The 15,422-nt window shown below is 37.9% G+C and overlaps 1 protein-coding gene across 2 annotated transcripts in view; it reads left to right on the top strand.

Annotated features, from left to right (window-relative positions):
- The window catches only part of FAM169A (family with sequence similarity 169 member A), a 40,034-nt gene extending 26,272 nt beyond the window's left edge, over positions 1–13,762 (top strand). For both annotated transcript variants that reach the window (XM_066180747.1, XM_066180746.1), the window contains exons 8-13: positions 2,470–2,579; positions 4,953–5,007; positions 5,344–5,482; positions 7,555–7,720; positions 8,584–8,790; positions 9,534–13,762. In XM_066180747.1, coding sequence (XP_066036844.1) covers positions 2,470–2,579; positions 4,953–5,007; positions 5,344–5,482; positions 7,555–7,720; positions 8,584–8,790; positions 9,534–10,067 — 1,211 coding nt within the window. In that variant the 3' untranslated portion in view covers positions 10,068–13,762. The remainder of the gene's footprint in view (positions 1–2,469; positions 2,580–4,952; positions 5,008–5,343; positions 5,483–7,554; positions 7,721–8,583; positions 8,791–9,533) is intronic.
- The last annotated feature ends 1,660 nt before the right edge of the window (positions 13,763–15,422 follow it).

Raw genomic sequence — 15,422 nt, 5'->3', positions numbered from 1 at the left:
TTCCACTGACAGGAGGCAAGGCCCTGTAGTACTGGATGTAGAATTCTCCACCCACATCTTGTGGAAAAGGATTAGAATTCTTTACCATAGAATCAGGAGTAAGATTAGCCATTCCACTCTGTCTGGGGAATTGCCTACTGGAGCCTGGAGCAGCAATTTTCCCAGAAGAATCCACACTTGTGATTGTTTCTCCTTGCAGTTCACAGGCCCATGCCTCTAGGTGGAGGTGAATTTTCCATCTCATTTCTTCATATCCTTTCTGTGGTCCCACAGGATTTTAAAAACCATGGTGTGTACTAGTCATCCTCTTTCTTTATCAAAAGAATGCTCTCTTAATAGCTGAGATACTTGTCTGTACAGGTGGGGAGTAGAACTTGTCTTCTTTTGTTGCTGGAACTCCTAGAGCTGTTTATCAGACTTTTTGAACAGATTTTCTCACAACTGAGAGGCAAGCCCGTAAGTAGGAAGAGAGATTTTCTTTATATTCCCAGAGTTTGCAAACCACTTCATCCACCGTGGGTACTTCTTCATCTCTCCAGGTCATTAAAGGCAGTGAGTTAGCAGATGAGGATGGTGTGCTACATATACAAATGTCTACTATGTGGGTTATTGTTGGAATCATGGAGGCTGAAAATTTCAGTTTTTCTGTTCTAAAGGGCACTGTCCCTGAAGTGAGCACTGCATTTGATTTGGGACCATGGAACAGGCTTCCAAAATTGAGTGATAGCACTGGGGTTGTAGGTGTGTGGTTTGAATAGTATTGTGTGATCTCACAGGGTGAAAAACTTAGATTTGAGATTTTAATATATAGTAATGTATAGGGCAAGATGGAGAACTTTGGGTGTTGTCTAAGTCCTTCTTCTCCTTCTTCTTCATGGATTTGGGTGGTTTTCTGTAATTGGTTGATAGAGTCCACATTGGAGACTTTAAGTAGTTAGTTATTGGGTATAAAGTAAAAAAAAAATTAGGTGGCTGTAGTGGTTTGAAAGCAAAACAAATGAGAGGCTCCAAGTCAGAGATACAATTTAATAGGAAGAAAGGAGAGAAAGTAAAATAAAATAGATGCAATAATACAAAAGACCACTGATAGAGTCAGAATACAACCTGAGCAGGGTGATGGAAGCAGTCCAGATGAGGTGGTCTTCCTGAAGCAGTGATCCCATAGAAAGGTCTGGTTGCTCTGGTCTTCTGGGAATCCAGTGGGTAAGGGCCCCCTGTACTGTCCCAAACCCCAGATTATATCCAGGTGAGAATGCTTGGTTCCTCCCCCTGGGCGGAGCATCTCACAATGGGATGATGGGTCATGCAGGAGGTCCTTGATGGCCCATTAAACAGAGAGAGCTCCTGGAGGGAGTTATCTGTGAGTCATGGGCAAGGCATCTGATGGGCCATTAACAGAAGATAATGGCCCAGAGTGGGGGGGGGGGGGGGGGGGTTCTGGGAAAACTGCCCCACCTGGATTCAACAGTTCATGAAGATGGTGATAGAATACTTTGTGCACATCCTATACTGCAACCCAGGACAGTGGCATTTCATAATTGGATGGATTGTCCTTCAAAAGGCCTCGTAGAGATAGAGAGGTACTCCATTTTACCTCATTTCTCTAACTTGCTAGTTAGAGCTCATGGCTCATGAGTCTGTAAATAGACAACAAATAATAAATATCCAAATCTGAACACGAGAACTGCAACTCCTGTGTATTAATCCCGACCTTGGTAGAGAAAAAGAAGCCAGAACCTTCACAGGTTATGTGCATTGGACTTTGTCTAGATCTGTATGTGACTGCACTTTCTTTGGCTCACAGGAAATCATCTCTAACACAGCCAGCTCCCTCAGGTACTAGTCACCTCTCTCCCCATGGTGGTCCACTTGCCTGGGTAACATGGGATATCTTCCTTGAAGACCTTTCCTTCACACTTGACAAGCAACTAAGTGCCACACGTCTGCTCATTCCTCCTTAGTGGGGTGGGGAGGAGATTCTGAAAAAAACCCCATAAAACCTCTGGATTGAGACAGGAGCAGTTTAATAATTGAAATCAAATTAAACAGAAGCATAATATGACAATAATCATAATGAGAAGGGAGACCACAAAACCAGAAAAATAAAACCTGAGAGAGAGAGTTGATGCACAATGCAGTTGCAGTGGTTAGCCCTTCCCAGTTTACATACTGGGTTTAACAGCATGGTATGGAATATTCCTTTGGTCAGTTGTCCTGGCTGTGTCTCCTCCCCAGCTTCTTGTGCACCTGTTCACTTAACATAAGAAAGTGAAGAGTCCTTGAATAAGGATAACCTCTATTTGGCACAAATAAAACATCAGTGTGTTATCTTACACTAAATTCAAGGCAGAGCACTGTATGAGCTACTAGGAAAAAAGTGGCCCTATCCCAGTTGAAAGCAGTACAAACAGTTGTTATATAAAGGTACTGTAATTTTCTTTCTCTGTTTCCTCTTTTAAATCTTCACAGCGGAGGCCTCAAAGAAGGAGAATAAGAGTTTGCAAGCAGAGGATAATTTTTGTCAGTCTGCAGCATCTGAAGCAAGTGGACCAAGGACTGAGGTAGAAACACAGCTAAGTGTAGGTACACAGTCTGTTACCTCCTTTTTTTGATTGTATTGTTACTGAAAAAACCGTTATGAGAAATTATTTTTGCCCATATCATTACAACTGAATTTGCCACAATATATATAAAAGATAAATTGTTTTGTTATTTTCTGTGTGGATTTAATGCTTCCCAGTGATGTAATGCTAATGACTAAGATAGGTCGCTGGTTTGGTTTTGTTTTGTTGGCTTGGGTTTTTTGTTTGTTTTGGTTTTTTTGTTATTTGTTTGTTTGGTTTTTAGTTGTTGTTTTTTGTTGAGTTTTTGTGGGGTTTTTTTTCTGCTTTTGGTTTGCTTTTTGATTTTGACTTTTTTGTTGTTTTGTCTTTTTGTGGGCAGGTGGGGTTTCCCCATGCCTGTAGAGAGTCTGCAGTATTCAGGGTCTGGAATTTGAGCTGTTTACTAGCAGATTAGATAAAGGAGAGTATTTCAAGTGTCTCTGAGATTAAACTGTTTAGAGTGGCTGTTTTTAGAGGTACACATCCATGTCACAGTTCAATACAATGGATAATGTTAAGTTTGCATGGGGAGTTATACCTTGTCCATACAAAAAGACTGCAGCTTTCTTTGTATTTGATATACCAACGAAATTACAGCTGCTCATGGACATGTGGTCATGAATATATTTGGATCACTATATATTTTGAAGCTCTTCCTTTATTTCATTTGTGTTCTGAAGTCACACGGGATGTGCTTGACAATCATTTATAGCTCCAAGTATCACGAGCGTGTATTTGCATGCTTGAAGGACTGTCTGCATTATTGACATGACCATGCTTTTGTAGAAGTCAGTGCTTTAATTAAAAATGTGAAATAATGGCTAAATCAGTACTCTCAGATATTAATATTTAAAGTTTAGATGTGGAATTTAAGTCAAGTTTTCCCAGTTGAGAAAATTAGCCTTTCCCAAAGCAAAATTGACAGAAAAGTAGTGATGTTTTTAATCTCAGTGACCTCAAGCAATAGCTCTTAGTTGCATTTCATTTGTAACAGTGTCTCCAGCCTCATCTCTGAGTTTTAGATAGATTCCAATAATGATCATATCAGCAAAATGATCTAAAAAAACTTACACATTTTGATTATAGAGATTGTTATAGAGGATATACTTGGAGAAAATAGCAGAGTGATAGTAGTTCTTTTGATTTTTGTTGCTGCAAGTTAAGAAGTCAAGCCCTGTCTTTTGCCTTTTTCCAGAGGAAAGGACAATTGGTACCAAAGAGGTGCAATTCCTCATAGCTTGGTAAAACTGCTGGCAGCTCTGAAACTGGCATCTGCACTGTCCATAAGCAGTTCAGCAATGGTTTGAAAATCGTTGGACCCCTTAAGGAAATAAAATATCTCACCTTCACCCAAACCAGGAAAAAATATTCCCCAACTTTAATTTTCACCTTTCACTTAGTGCTCCCTATTTAGTGCATTTTGATTCTAGGATAATTTGTTGTTAGTTTACAAATTCTTATGTATTTAATACTTGAAACTACTTCAAAAAACGGAATGTAGACATGGCCACTTTTTGCCAGCCTTCTTCTACTTCAGTATTGGAAGTGAGACTGGAGAAGTGGACCGGGATGCTGATAATTGCTGTTCCAGATTATTGCTAGCAGATAAGAAAATATAATAGACACAATTTTATTTTAATATGTAGATTCTGAACTCACTTTACTGTATCAAGTGCTGAATCCTCAGCTAACTTGCAGAAAAAAATTAAGGTATTGGGATGATGTAGAGAAACAGGAGACAAAAAACTCTAGGGAGAGGAACCTAAGCAACCTCTTGTGCTGACTGTGCATGTAAGCTGCATTACTGATAAATCACAAAGTTCTGTTTTTTCTTATTTTTTACATGGATTGCCATATTCTGTTGGATGTCATGATAAAAATAAAACTATAGAATAGGATACAACTATAAAAATAAGACTTTACAATTAAATTTTGCCAACCACTGCAGTGGAGTCCCTTGGTATTCTACAGAAAGAGGAAACAAACAGAAAGAGGCTCTTAAAACTGAATTATGTGGACACTTGCTATAAACAGAACTCTTAGGAAAAATCTTGGTAGTATTGTTTATAGTAACAAGTCACCTTTGCATCTTATCTTCTACATTGAGGCCAGAAGTAGAACACAGAAAAACTAATCATCCATGACATAAAGATAACTTTTAAAAATATTTAATTTGTTAAGACAGAAGACTTAAGATATAAATTAAGAATTATTATAGCTGCTGTTTTTATAGGAACATTACTATGAAATGGTGCTTCAGAAAGATGCAAGCATAGGTAGGATTATGAAGTTGTTTTAGTCAATTCAGAAAATTTTAGAATAACATCAGCTTTGCTTTTTGCACCACAGGCTGACTCTCAAAAAGGTAAAGAACCAGCAGATGTCCATGCAAGCACATCTGAAGGTAAAAATAACCTTGTTTATTAGTATTGCAGTTACTATAGATCAATAGTTTTGCAGGCTATTTTACAGCTTTCTGTTTTACTTCATTCATCTGTAAAATGGGCATAAAAAACATGCTTTCTGCTAAGGTGCTGAGGTTCAACTCACTTCCTTTTAGAGGAATTCAGATAAAATTGTTGTGAGTCTTGGTAAAGATACTATTCAGAAAAAAAGTACCACGATGGAATGCTGTTTTAGTGGCACTCAATTTCTTTCACAATTTTGCTTGGGGTGGTTATATGTAGACCTTAGACTGAATTTGTTCACTTGAATTTTCTTTTTATGTTGCTCTCCTAAGACCCTAATGTAGCTCCTGTTTCCGTCTGGACACGAAGCGGTCATTTAAAACGTCAGAGGATAAATAAGAATAGACAGGAACCTGGACTTGAAACTTCCCAACGAGATGAGGAAAACGCCCTTCAAGTGTCCAAAAGCAGGTACCAGGAGCCCATTTTTACTTATTTTGTTGCTTGGGCAGTCACAAACTACATTACATTACTCAGAGTGTGCAACTGCTATTTCTTCTCCTTTATTCCTACTTTACTTGCTTGATTTTGAAATTGCTAAAAGTCTGATGCAAGAAAGGAAGAAAGAAGAGTGAGACATCATTTGTAGAGTGATTGCACCAAAATGCAGTACCAGTGGAAGCTCAGCAGATACCAGAAATAATAGGAAGAGAGTGAAGGCCGAGTGTCCTGTTGTAACTGAATCTGTACAATGGTAAATAATATGTATTCACAGCATAGTTTCTAGAGAGAACGTATCTGGATTTGTATCCATAATACTCTTTGTGGTCTTTGAGGAGGTATTCCTTCCTGACTTCTTGTTATGATTGGTATGTTGCAGTAAAATATGATCCGACTGTTCAGCTTGGGAGCTGGTTACTGCTTGTCAGCTAATAACAGGTGTTATAGGGAGCCATGTCTTCAAAGGAAAGCCCTTTGCTCAATGTTTTAAACCATCATATCTGATCTAACATCCTGAGAAGAGCCTAAAACAATTCCAGTTTAAATGATGGTAACCACTGTAACAATCATCAGATGTAGATGTGAAGAATAGTATGACTTGTGTGCCATAACAGTTCTTACAGGACGGGGCTTGCAGTAATAATTTGCACTGTCTTTCCATTCAGCACATCTATTTGAAGGAAATAAATATCCCCTTCCTCCCTCATAGACACAGTGTGCCCACCCCACCCTGCTCCCTGTGTATGTGTCCCTTTCATTTTCTTCCAAAGAAGCCCACTTCCACCCCCAAAGCCTCTTTTTGGCAAACTGGAGATAACTTGATTTTCTAGGAAATCACTCAAGCTTATTCCATGAAGTTTCTTTACACACAATTAGGTGTGGGCGTTTTCTTTGTGCAATTGAGGCCTGCAACTAGGTGCTGCCTAATTTTTGAGTTTAAATTGCTCCGTGGAATTACAGATACTGTATTGCTGTGCTGCACTGTCAGTGTGCTGCTCTAAGCTGGTTCAAACAGGTTAAAGTTGCACAGTTTGATGCTGCCACAGCTTAAGAAATGCTGTTACTACTAATAATTGGATGGTTCCTTTGTGAGAGGACTAACCTGATACTGAATGTCAAATTTTGGGCCTTGCAAAATTAAGCCAATGAGGTGTTGCTGTTATGCTAAAATGAGGGCAACAGAACAAGGTATCAGTTTGGTACTTACCTTCCATGCACACCAACAAATGGAGTAGGGTCTTGTGTTGTGCACTTTCCTGTGAAGGATCTTCATTTCAAAACTGGCATGGAGGGTAAAATCCTCCAGTACTGCCCTTACTATGAGATCACAAAGTAGACTCCTGTAAATCCACTGCATGCACATTTTCTTTGCTTGTATGTAATAGTTTCAGTTTGTCTAAAATGAGAACTGAATATTTGAGTTACTGTTACCACCCTGCAGTAGTGGCGCAGTGCATCAGCACTTGATCTTTAGCTGTTTGCTAATGTAATCCCTAGCTGATGGCAACTTCCTCACCCATGATATGTTTATTGCCTTGAATTATTTTCCAGTCATGGCCTTTGTAATATCTGTATTTTCAATGATTATAAAAATAAAGTGGCTTTCATATTCCATAGCTTGAAGCTGTTTCTGCAGTGGGGGTGGGGGGAAAAAAAAAAGTTGCTGCTTTTCTTAACACTCTGTAGCTCTCAAATATGTAATACTTCCTAAATTTATAATAACTTTATGCATAATAATTTATTTATATAAATAATTTATTTATAAATGCTTTCTAAATTTAAAATAACAAACTTAGAGAAATTCCAGATTTCTTTCCCATAAAATGGAAGTGAGACAGATATAATTTTATAATTGCCCATTTTCCTGGTTGATATTTTTTTTCCCTAATGAGGAGTTAGCCATTTTTTGATGCATTTAGTTTTCTTGATTGGTATTTCCTGTGGCAAGCATGCACTACGTAGTCGATCATGAAGGAATTTCCCTGCTGAGATCACCAAAATTACGTATTAGTCTAAAAGATTTATTTTAATAACTGCTACAGGCCGGAACTTATTGCTCGCACGTCTGAAAGCTCCGAAGACCAAGTAGAAGTGCCTAAGGTGGATACTGTTGAGAAAGATGAGGAAATAATTGTTGAAAACGATGGCCAGTCTGTATTAGAAGCAGAAATGCATGTACCACCCTGCGAGAAACAAAATGAGACAGAGGTGAGCTGGATGGGATAGCAATAGCAGATAAGTTTAGAATACAGTTTCTGCTAATTATGGCCCTTGCTACCTTGCTCCATGTGACTCTCAGCTCTGTTTTTTTTGCAGCAGTGCTTTATTAAGAAGTGTATCTAAGAAGTTAAGGCTAGTACAGAATTAGTTTCAGGGAATATTTTGCCATATGTATTTTAAACAATAGAGTTTACAGGATGTTCAGTGAGGTGAATTTCTAGCTTGTCTGCCATACTAATTTTCTTAATTGATTTCTCCTAATAAGAAATTCCAGAGAACTAGGATAAGGTCAAGATCTAACCCAGTCTCTCTAATGTAAAGAAAAAAAAAAAATTTAAGAAGTCAGTAGCTGGTATGCTTCAGTGACTTCTGTTGGCTCTTTTTACTTCTCCACTTAAAACTTGCCTGTTGGATTTAAACATCAACTTTAAATCCAGCTTTTATCTTCAACTTGTTAGCAACTTGAATTTAAATTTCTGAATATTCTTTGTGCCTAGAAATGCCCTCATGGGTTTATGCTCTTATTGATGTATGAGAAAGTGGACCTTACACATGTTGGGTTCAAGGAATGACTGCAGCAGGCATGAGAGATGCCTTTAAAACTCCTTTTCTTGGTTCCTGACTGCAAGCTATGGTCATATATTTAGGTGCAGCTGACAACAGCAAACTAATACTCTGCCTCAATTAGCTAATCTGCATTAAGTTCTGCTGCCTTAGTACACAATTCTAGATATCTGAGCGATCTGCTTCTCACATTAAGCTGCAAATTTAGATCACATGTACACCAATTAATACTGGGGAACAATAGCTGAGTATAATCTTGGTGTACAAATGTGGTTTGCTTTTTTTAGGAAATGCCACCAGAACCTCTTAATGGTGAGGTAGCAGAAGAAACTGGTAAGACCTCACTTGTGGCTGAAGGGGAGACAGTAAATGAAGTTCCAGGTGGAGAATCAAAATTGCTGTCTGAGAATCAAGGAAAAGAACCCATGACACTGTTTGTTCCACTAACCCTTGATGCTCCCGCAAAATCTCCAGAAGACACTGAATCAGAGAAGGTGAGAGAACTGAAACAAAATGTGAAGTCATTTCTACTTCAAAGTGTGTGTGTATCTCACAGGGATTTTTTTCTTTTGGTAACAGAAAGTAGCCCCTAACATTGAATGAAGTTATTGGGAGAAGCGATTATTAAGACAGATGATGTAAATCCATAGGGAGAATACACTAACATTTCCATTCCCATGTGCAGAAGTGGGACCTGTATGCATGTGATACCCAAAAAACCCCGATATGTGTGGAGCAGTTTGCCTTGACAGTCATGAAACTGTTGTTTCTCACTAAAATACTGGTTTGGTAAGAGTGAAAAGCCACATCCTTATTTTGTCTAGCAATTCTTGCCTGACGAGGTGTACAAATAATTAACTACTGCTAAAATGCCTTTGCTTTCAGAACACAGGTTTTACTATTTTTTTGTAGTTCAAAAGAGGATTATTATATGCTAGCAAAGAAATAATTGTATTTGTCTAAATACACATATTGTCTAAAATATTTTTCCCTTGGGATTAATATCAGAGTGCTTTTTCTGTACCTCAAACTATTCAACTATTTTGAACAATTTGAAAATAAGAGAGCAACTCTGGTTATGAAATGCAGGTCACAAAATAGCCTTGTCAAGTTGTGTTCATAGAATTAAAAATGTTGAAGTATCCTCTGAGGTTGATAGCTAGAGGCAGTAGTTATTCAGTGTCTTTTACCTTCAACTAATTCTCCTTCTGATTGTTTTGACACCCTCCACCCATAGGCTTTAAATGAAAATGATTCAGAAATGCTGACTGAAGAAGTTGCATCGGTAGAGAAGGAGGGAACGGAAGAACAGCAGGAATCTGAGAAGGCCAGCACTGAAAATGCAGCTGCCTCAGCATCAAAGGAAGAGCCCTCTGACAACGGGCTGCCCAACTCCATGGTGACTGAGGCAGCAGAAGAATCAGTTCCTGAAAACTTACCTTCCTCATTAGAAGATCAGAATGAGGAGGCAGGGCACAACTCGCAGGAGGCCCCTGCTGCCTTAGGTCAGGGTTCTTTGGTGATGGTTGAACTGGAGGGTGTTTCTTTCCAGCAGCCTTCTGGACAGGAAGCACAGAAGAACCAGCTGGAGGAGCCCTCGGAGGAGCCCACCGAGCAGGCGGATCACTACACGCAGGCAGTGGCAGAGAGGGCTGCTGACAGCAGCTCCGAGGAGGCAGAAATTGAGGTTCCCATTGTAGACAGGAGAAACTTGAGAAGAAAGGCTAAAGGCTACAAGGGTCCACCCAAGAAAAAAGGAAAGCCAGCTTAAAAGTCAAATGTTGATAATTTATCTATTTATAACAAGGCTATTTTATGTAAAGCGTTAGGGTGTAACTGCACCGTGTCTGGCAAAGGACACCAGTGTTTAAAATTCTGGGTTGGATTTCCTCTTGGGTTCATCATCTTTCCTCAAGTTTTGGTTTGTTTGGGTTTTTTTATATTGAACCACTAGAAATTTAACTTCTTTGTAGTATGAAAGTAAATAGCCAGTCTCCTCCCTTCATAAAGGATACCTGCTGAATAAATACAGTCATGCTATCAAAGGGAATGGTTTGTATATTTGAGGTGGTAGTCATGGAAGAAAAATGCAGTCTGAAATCCGGGCTTTGTCAAGGTCCCTTAAATTGCTGTAGACTTTTACGTCACTGGACATCACTTGAGATAATATTTTTGTTTTTAAATAACTTTTTGTTCTGTACTGTGGAGAAAAGCAGAACAAGAAAAATCCTTCATTGTTTCTTGTTCCCTTCTCACAGGCTTAAGAGATCAAAAGAATGTAAGATTCTTCATTTTAGGTCTCAAAATGTGCAAGAAGGTGTAGCTCAGTAGATCAATGCAACGTGAGCAGCACTTGTCTTTCATGAGAATCACTTGAAACAGCTGAGCTGGTTAGAAGGCAGTGCAGTGTCTGCCTCAGTGCTGCCTGATAATGGATTTCTTGAGCAAAGATTAAGAGATGCCTACGCTGTAAACTATTTGTAGCTTCCAAGGCAAGCATTTTGGTAAGCCCAGGTTTTTCCCAGAGTGTATGGAATGAAGCCTCTGTATGGAATCATTTGAACTGCCTTCCTAACTACTCGCATGTATTGAGTGCATAGGTGATTACTTGTTGCGTTACAGGAAAAGCATATGACAGCTCTTGATCTTGTTTTGGTTGGAATGGAAGTGGTTCTTTGTGTTTTCCAAATACTTGGCTGGTGCTGTGGGGTAACGATTAAAATGTTGTGTCTTCCAGGTGTGTGACTCCTGTGAGCACTGACATTTCAGGTGGTTGTGATATTCGTTAGTGTGAGTATTAGTGGGTATTTCAGCAAATGCTTGTCTGCCAAACTTCTATGCCTTCAGGAGTTAGTGGGTGATACCTTGCAAATACTTCTGATTCCCACTTTTGTTTTCTAACTTGAGTGTAATTCCTGGGATGATAGCTTCCCAGTTGATGACTTTGAGCAACCAAACTTTGCTCTATCTAGACAGGAAGAAACCCAGATTTTCATGCTTATTTCCCTCCTGAGCTTTTCTTGGCAAACTGTGTGCTTGACTTGTCACATGTACCTAAGTTAGCCTTAGTTTGCTATCTTTTTTTTTTTTTTTCAATAAATGCAGCTCCTTTTGTAACAGGCTAAAAACTCAGAAATAAAAGAAAAAAGATTCTGAGTACAGGAAATTACACCACTTTTTGTCCTGCATATGCCGTTTCCAAGATGTGTGGACTAGTCTCTCACAGTGGCTCAAAAAGAGAGGTACAAGGTTCACTTGAATAATTGCAGAGCTGTCTTAGCTTTTATCCCTTTATGGAGGCAATGTAAGAATCTGGGTTTTGGATTTTTATGTTTATACAGTTTAACTCTATTTATAAGATATTTTACCTGTATAAGATATATTCATACTATTTTTTTCAGGTGATGAAGTATCATGCTCCTTTTTAATCTATTAAGGCAACTTGCAAAAAAAAAAAAAAAAATTGCCAGTTTTTAAAAAAATATGTGTTACCTAAACTTTAGATTCAGGCTGCCTGAAATTACTGAGTTAAATCTGGGTTTCTTGAACTATTGCATGTAGCTATAGTATCTTATCAATGTACATACAAATACTTGTTAGGAGCCACATGACTGATAAATGACTGATAAATATTCAAGATCCTTCCTGATTGTGTGTAAACATATTCAAGTGAACCTTAAGCATTTCTAAAAGTCATAAAGCTTTTTATATAAACCACATGAGACAAAATTTTTGTTATTTTCTGTGTGGCTTCTCTTTTACTGCTGAGACTCTTTTTAAAAACAAAGTGGCTAGAAAACACATCTATTGCATTGCTAAGAATTGGGGATTTTTGAGGACTGGTGGCCTAGAATAGAGTGGTTATATACAGTATACTGCAACTCATCTTCCATTTTTAGGGCAAGCTTTGCTGAAGTTGATTCTTCTGAGTCCTTGAAGTGATACAAATGTATCCACTTTGAAACTGTTAAGGATGCTTTTTCTTGTGAGCCTCAGTAATTTCAGTTACTTCTAGGTGGAGTTTTTGTGTGTATATGTATCACTCATATTCCCAGTGAGGTTGGAAAACTGTTCATGAGAAGGTAATTTCACTCACCTGGCTTTCAGTTTTCATACTTAAGTTGGAATGACTTCAATTAGTATTTTCTTTTGAGACATTTGCAGAGTAAAAAAATATAAAGATTATGATATTAGGACAGTTTTGGTTTCTACTGAGAACAATAAAATTTCTGATCTCATTTCAGTGAGTCGGTCTTAAATACTGAACTTAAATTCACATGTTAAAAGTATACCCTTGAGTAGATAGCTCTATAAATCTGGGGTTCCTGGGATAATAGCTGATGAACAGAATTTTACAAACAGAAGGGGGGCAGTTGTGGTGCAATTAGCAATTCCAATAACCAGTACAGTCTTAAAAAATGGACACTGTTCTAACAGTGATTGCAGCAGTACTTTGAACCAAAGGACACATTTTATTTCTACAACAACTTCTTCGGCATCAATCTTTCTCCAGCAAATGCAGAGTAGCAAAATCAAAATACTGACTTTAAATAATAGTTTTTATTGCTGTACTGATTGTCCCACAGGAACAGTAGTTCAATACCTTATTAATTCTCTTACACTTCTGTAAGAAAATGTGTTTGACAACTGTATTGACTGGAGTGTTTTACCTTGGGGACTATCAACTGTCTAATTAACATCAAACTCTTAAACAATTTTAAAGATCCTATTCCACCAGCAACGAATGATTAAAACATCAACTTTACACAAGTTTGTACCAAAAGTTATTACAACATGCTGTGGAACTATTGTGTGTACAGTGAAAGCAGGCAGTATTATTTTTGAGCTTTATTTAGTCTAGGAATAGAGTTTAAAGAACATTACTTTGTGATTTCAGCCTTGCACTTAAATGGTAAATGGTTTTGTACTTGAATCCAATATTTGTTCAAATGTCTGTCTTGTACTGCTTCTCCCATATTCTCTCTTGGTCAATTTTAATTTAATGCAGAATTCTTGTTTGCTGTTCTCCTGTTTCATAGTCCTTCGCGTGAAAGCGTATATATCTTATTTCAAAAGCGCTTTAACTTATTTCAGATTATTTCCAACCTTACTGCTTTTTTTGTACCATTTCATTTGTAAATGTCAGTAATCACATTGATCATTTACAATGTCATTGACACTATTAGCAACAAATTGGCCTAAGTTTCAGCTTCCTTGCTTCTACGTGACTGTTCTAAAATATTACTATGGGGATAACTTTAAATTTATTTCCACAGATGTAGTGTTAGATGTTTTCTAAACTAGTGATACCCTGTTTATAAATCTTATGAAAGATGTATTGCTATTGCATAGTATTGTATCTTAGTCTTGTTACTGTGTTAATTTTTCCTTTTTTTTTTTTTTAGTACTGTCTTGGCTGCTTTTGAAATGTTTTGAAGTAGTAATAAACTTTTATTTTGTGATTAATTTTTGCTTGGTTTTTAATATTTGAGTCCTCTGCTATAAAGGAGGCACATTTTAAAGTGGCTTAATTCACTGCAACTGTCATTTTACAACCTGTCTTCTTCAAAGGAGTTTTTTAAAAAAACCAAAAGTAATTAATTAAAAAAATTGTATCAATTAAAATATTTTTCGTTAGCTTATGCATCAGATTTTATTTTTAAAAAAGGCAGAATAGGCTCTTCTGAATGTTACGGCATGCATTCTGCTGTTTCAATCAGTTCTGCAAGATGACTTGTAAACTTAGGAGTTATTAATGTCGTTTGCTACAGACAAACCAACTAGAAATGCTGTAACACATTCCCCTACAGTGTGGTACATTGAAATGTCATAAGTGGAATTGTGTTATTCGGCCAACAAGCTATGTATTTATAGCACTAAATGTAGTAAGGGTTTTCAAGACAGCTGTAGGAAATCAAAGTATTCTCATGTTAATGTCCAGCAAAGACTAAAGCAACAAGAACTTTGCTTTAGTTGAATAAATGGAGGTTTATCTTTCTGACAAAGTGCCCTCTCTCCAAGCAAATAACTTAGTGGTTTGTGACTCTCTCTTACTTTCAAATGACTTGGAACTAATAGAAAATAAGACAGGTAAGTTACCAAGCCTAGACTAGGACAATGTGCCAAAATAATGAAATTGTTGTGACAGGTTATGGTCACAGTTACTGTCTCCGTAGATCATATAAGAGAAGTTATAAAGATTGTACAAAAGCAGCTAGCTTGACTTCCTACCACAGTTCCAGATCTGAAACATGACTGGAGAAACACCTGTGATAGAAGAGCTGGAGCTGCGATTGCTCTTCCTGGAGAAGAGAAAGCTCAGGATGTGTACACATACCTCGTGGAAGGGGAATGTACATCATGAGTAGTTTAGGTTGCTTAACAAATCACTGTCAAAGGTATTAGCAAAAGCAGATTGAATATAAATTCACAGAAGCATGACTTCAAAAAGTTTGATGGCAAGATTTGCTCTATTGCTTACTACAGAGATGAAGCATACAAAGGCAAATTGAATTAGGATCAATCTAAAATTATTTGCAGAAATGGAGAATACAAAAGGGTGAGAGAGACCTCCTGCTGAGTCACGAGGTTCAAGTGGACACCCTTACTTTTGTAGAAGCATAGAAGATAAGGTTTGTTGGTAATTACACTCTGAGCAAGAGCGGGACATGGACTGAGATGGGGACGTACAAATGTAGGGCAGGACTTTTCCAGGACCAAACAAATCCTTGTTCTGGCTTCTGGAAATAAAGCACAACACAAGGGTGTGTTCCTTTCCCTTTTCACCCTCCTTTATTTCTCTTCCTTTTCACCCTATGCTTTATCCAAACCCTCCTGGTGTGTCTAGGAGATCAGGGACGAATGTACCAACTTCCATGCTAAGTATGGAATTTTGAGGAGCCGCTGACTTTTGTCATTTTGTTCAACCACAAGCACCTATGAACCTTAGATGCTTCCTTCTCCCTGGGACATCCCAGCTTTCCAAACTCCTGACAGAGCATGCCGAGTCCAGTCTTAGTTCTGCACATTGTAAGTGGTTTATCTGTAAAGGACTTGGCAACACTCAGTCATTGAATAGTTTAACATTTATGAAGAGACTCAATAGTATTTACTCACCAATAATTTA

Source organism: Chamaea fasciata, unplaced genomic scaffold (genome assembly GCF_029207755.1).
Source record: "Chamaea fasciata isolate MVZ Bird 193981 ecotype frontalis unplaced genomic scaffold, bChaFas1.0.hap1 SCAF_4, whole genome shotgun sequence".
Taxonomy (NCBI): domain Eukaryota; kingdom Metazoa; phylum Chordata; class Aves; order Passeriformes; family Sylviidae; genus Chamaea; species Chamaea fasciata.
This window is presented reverse-complemented; position numbering and strand designations above follow the sequence as displayed.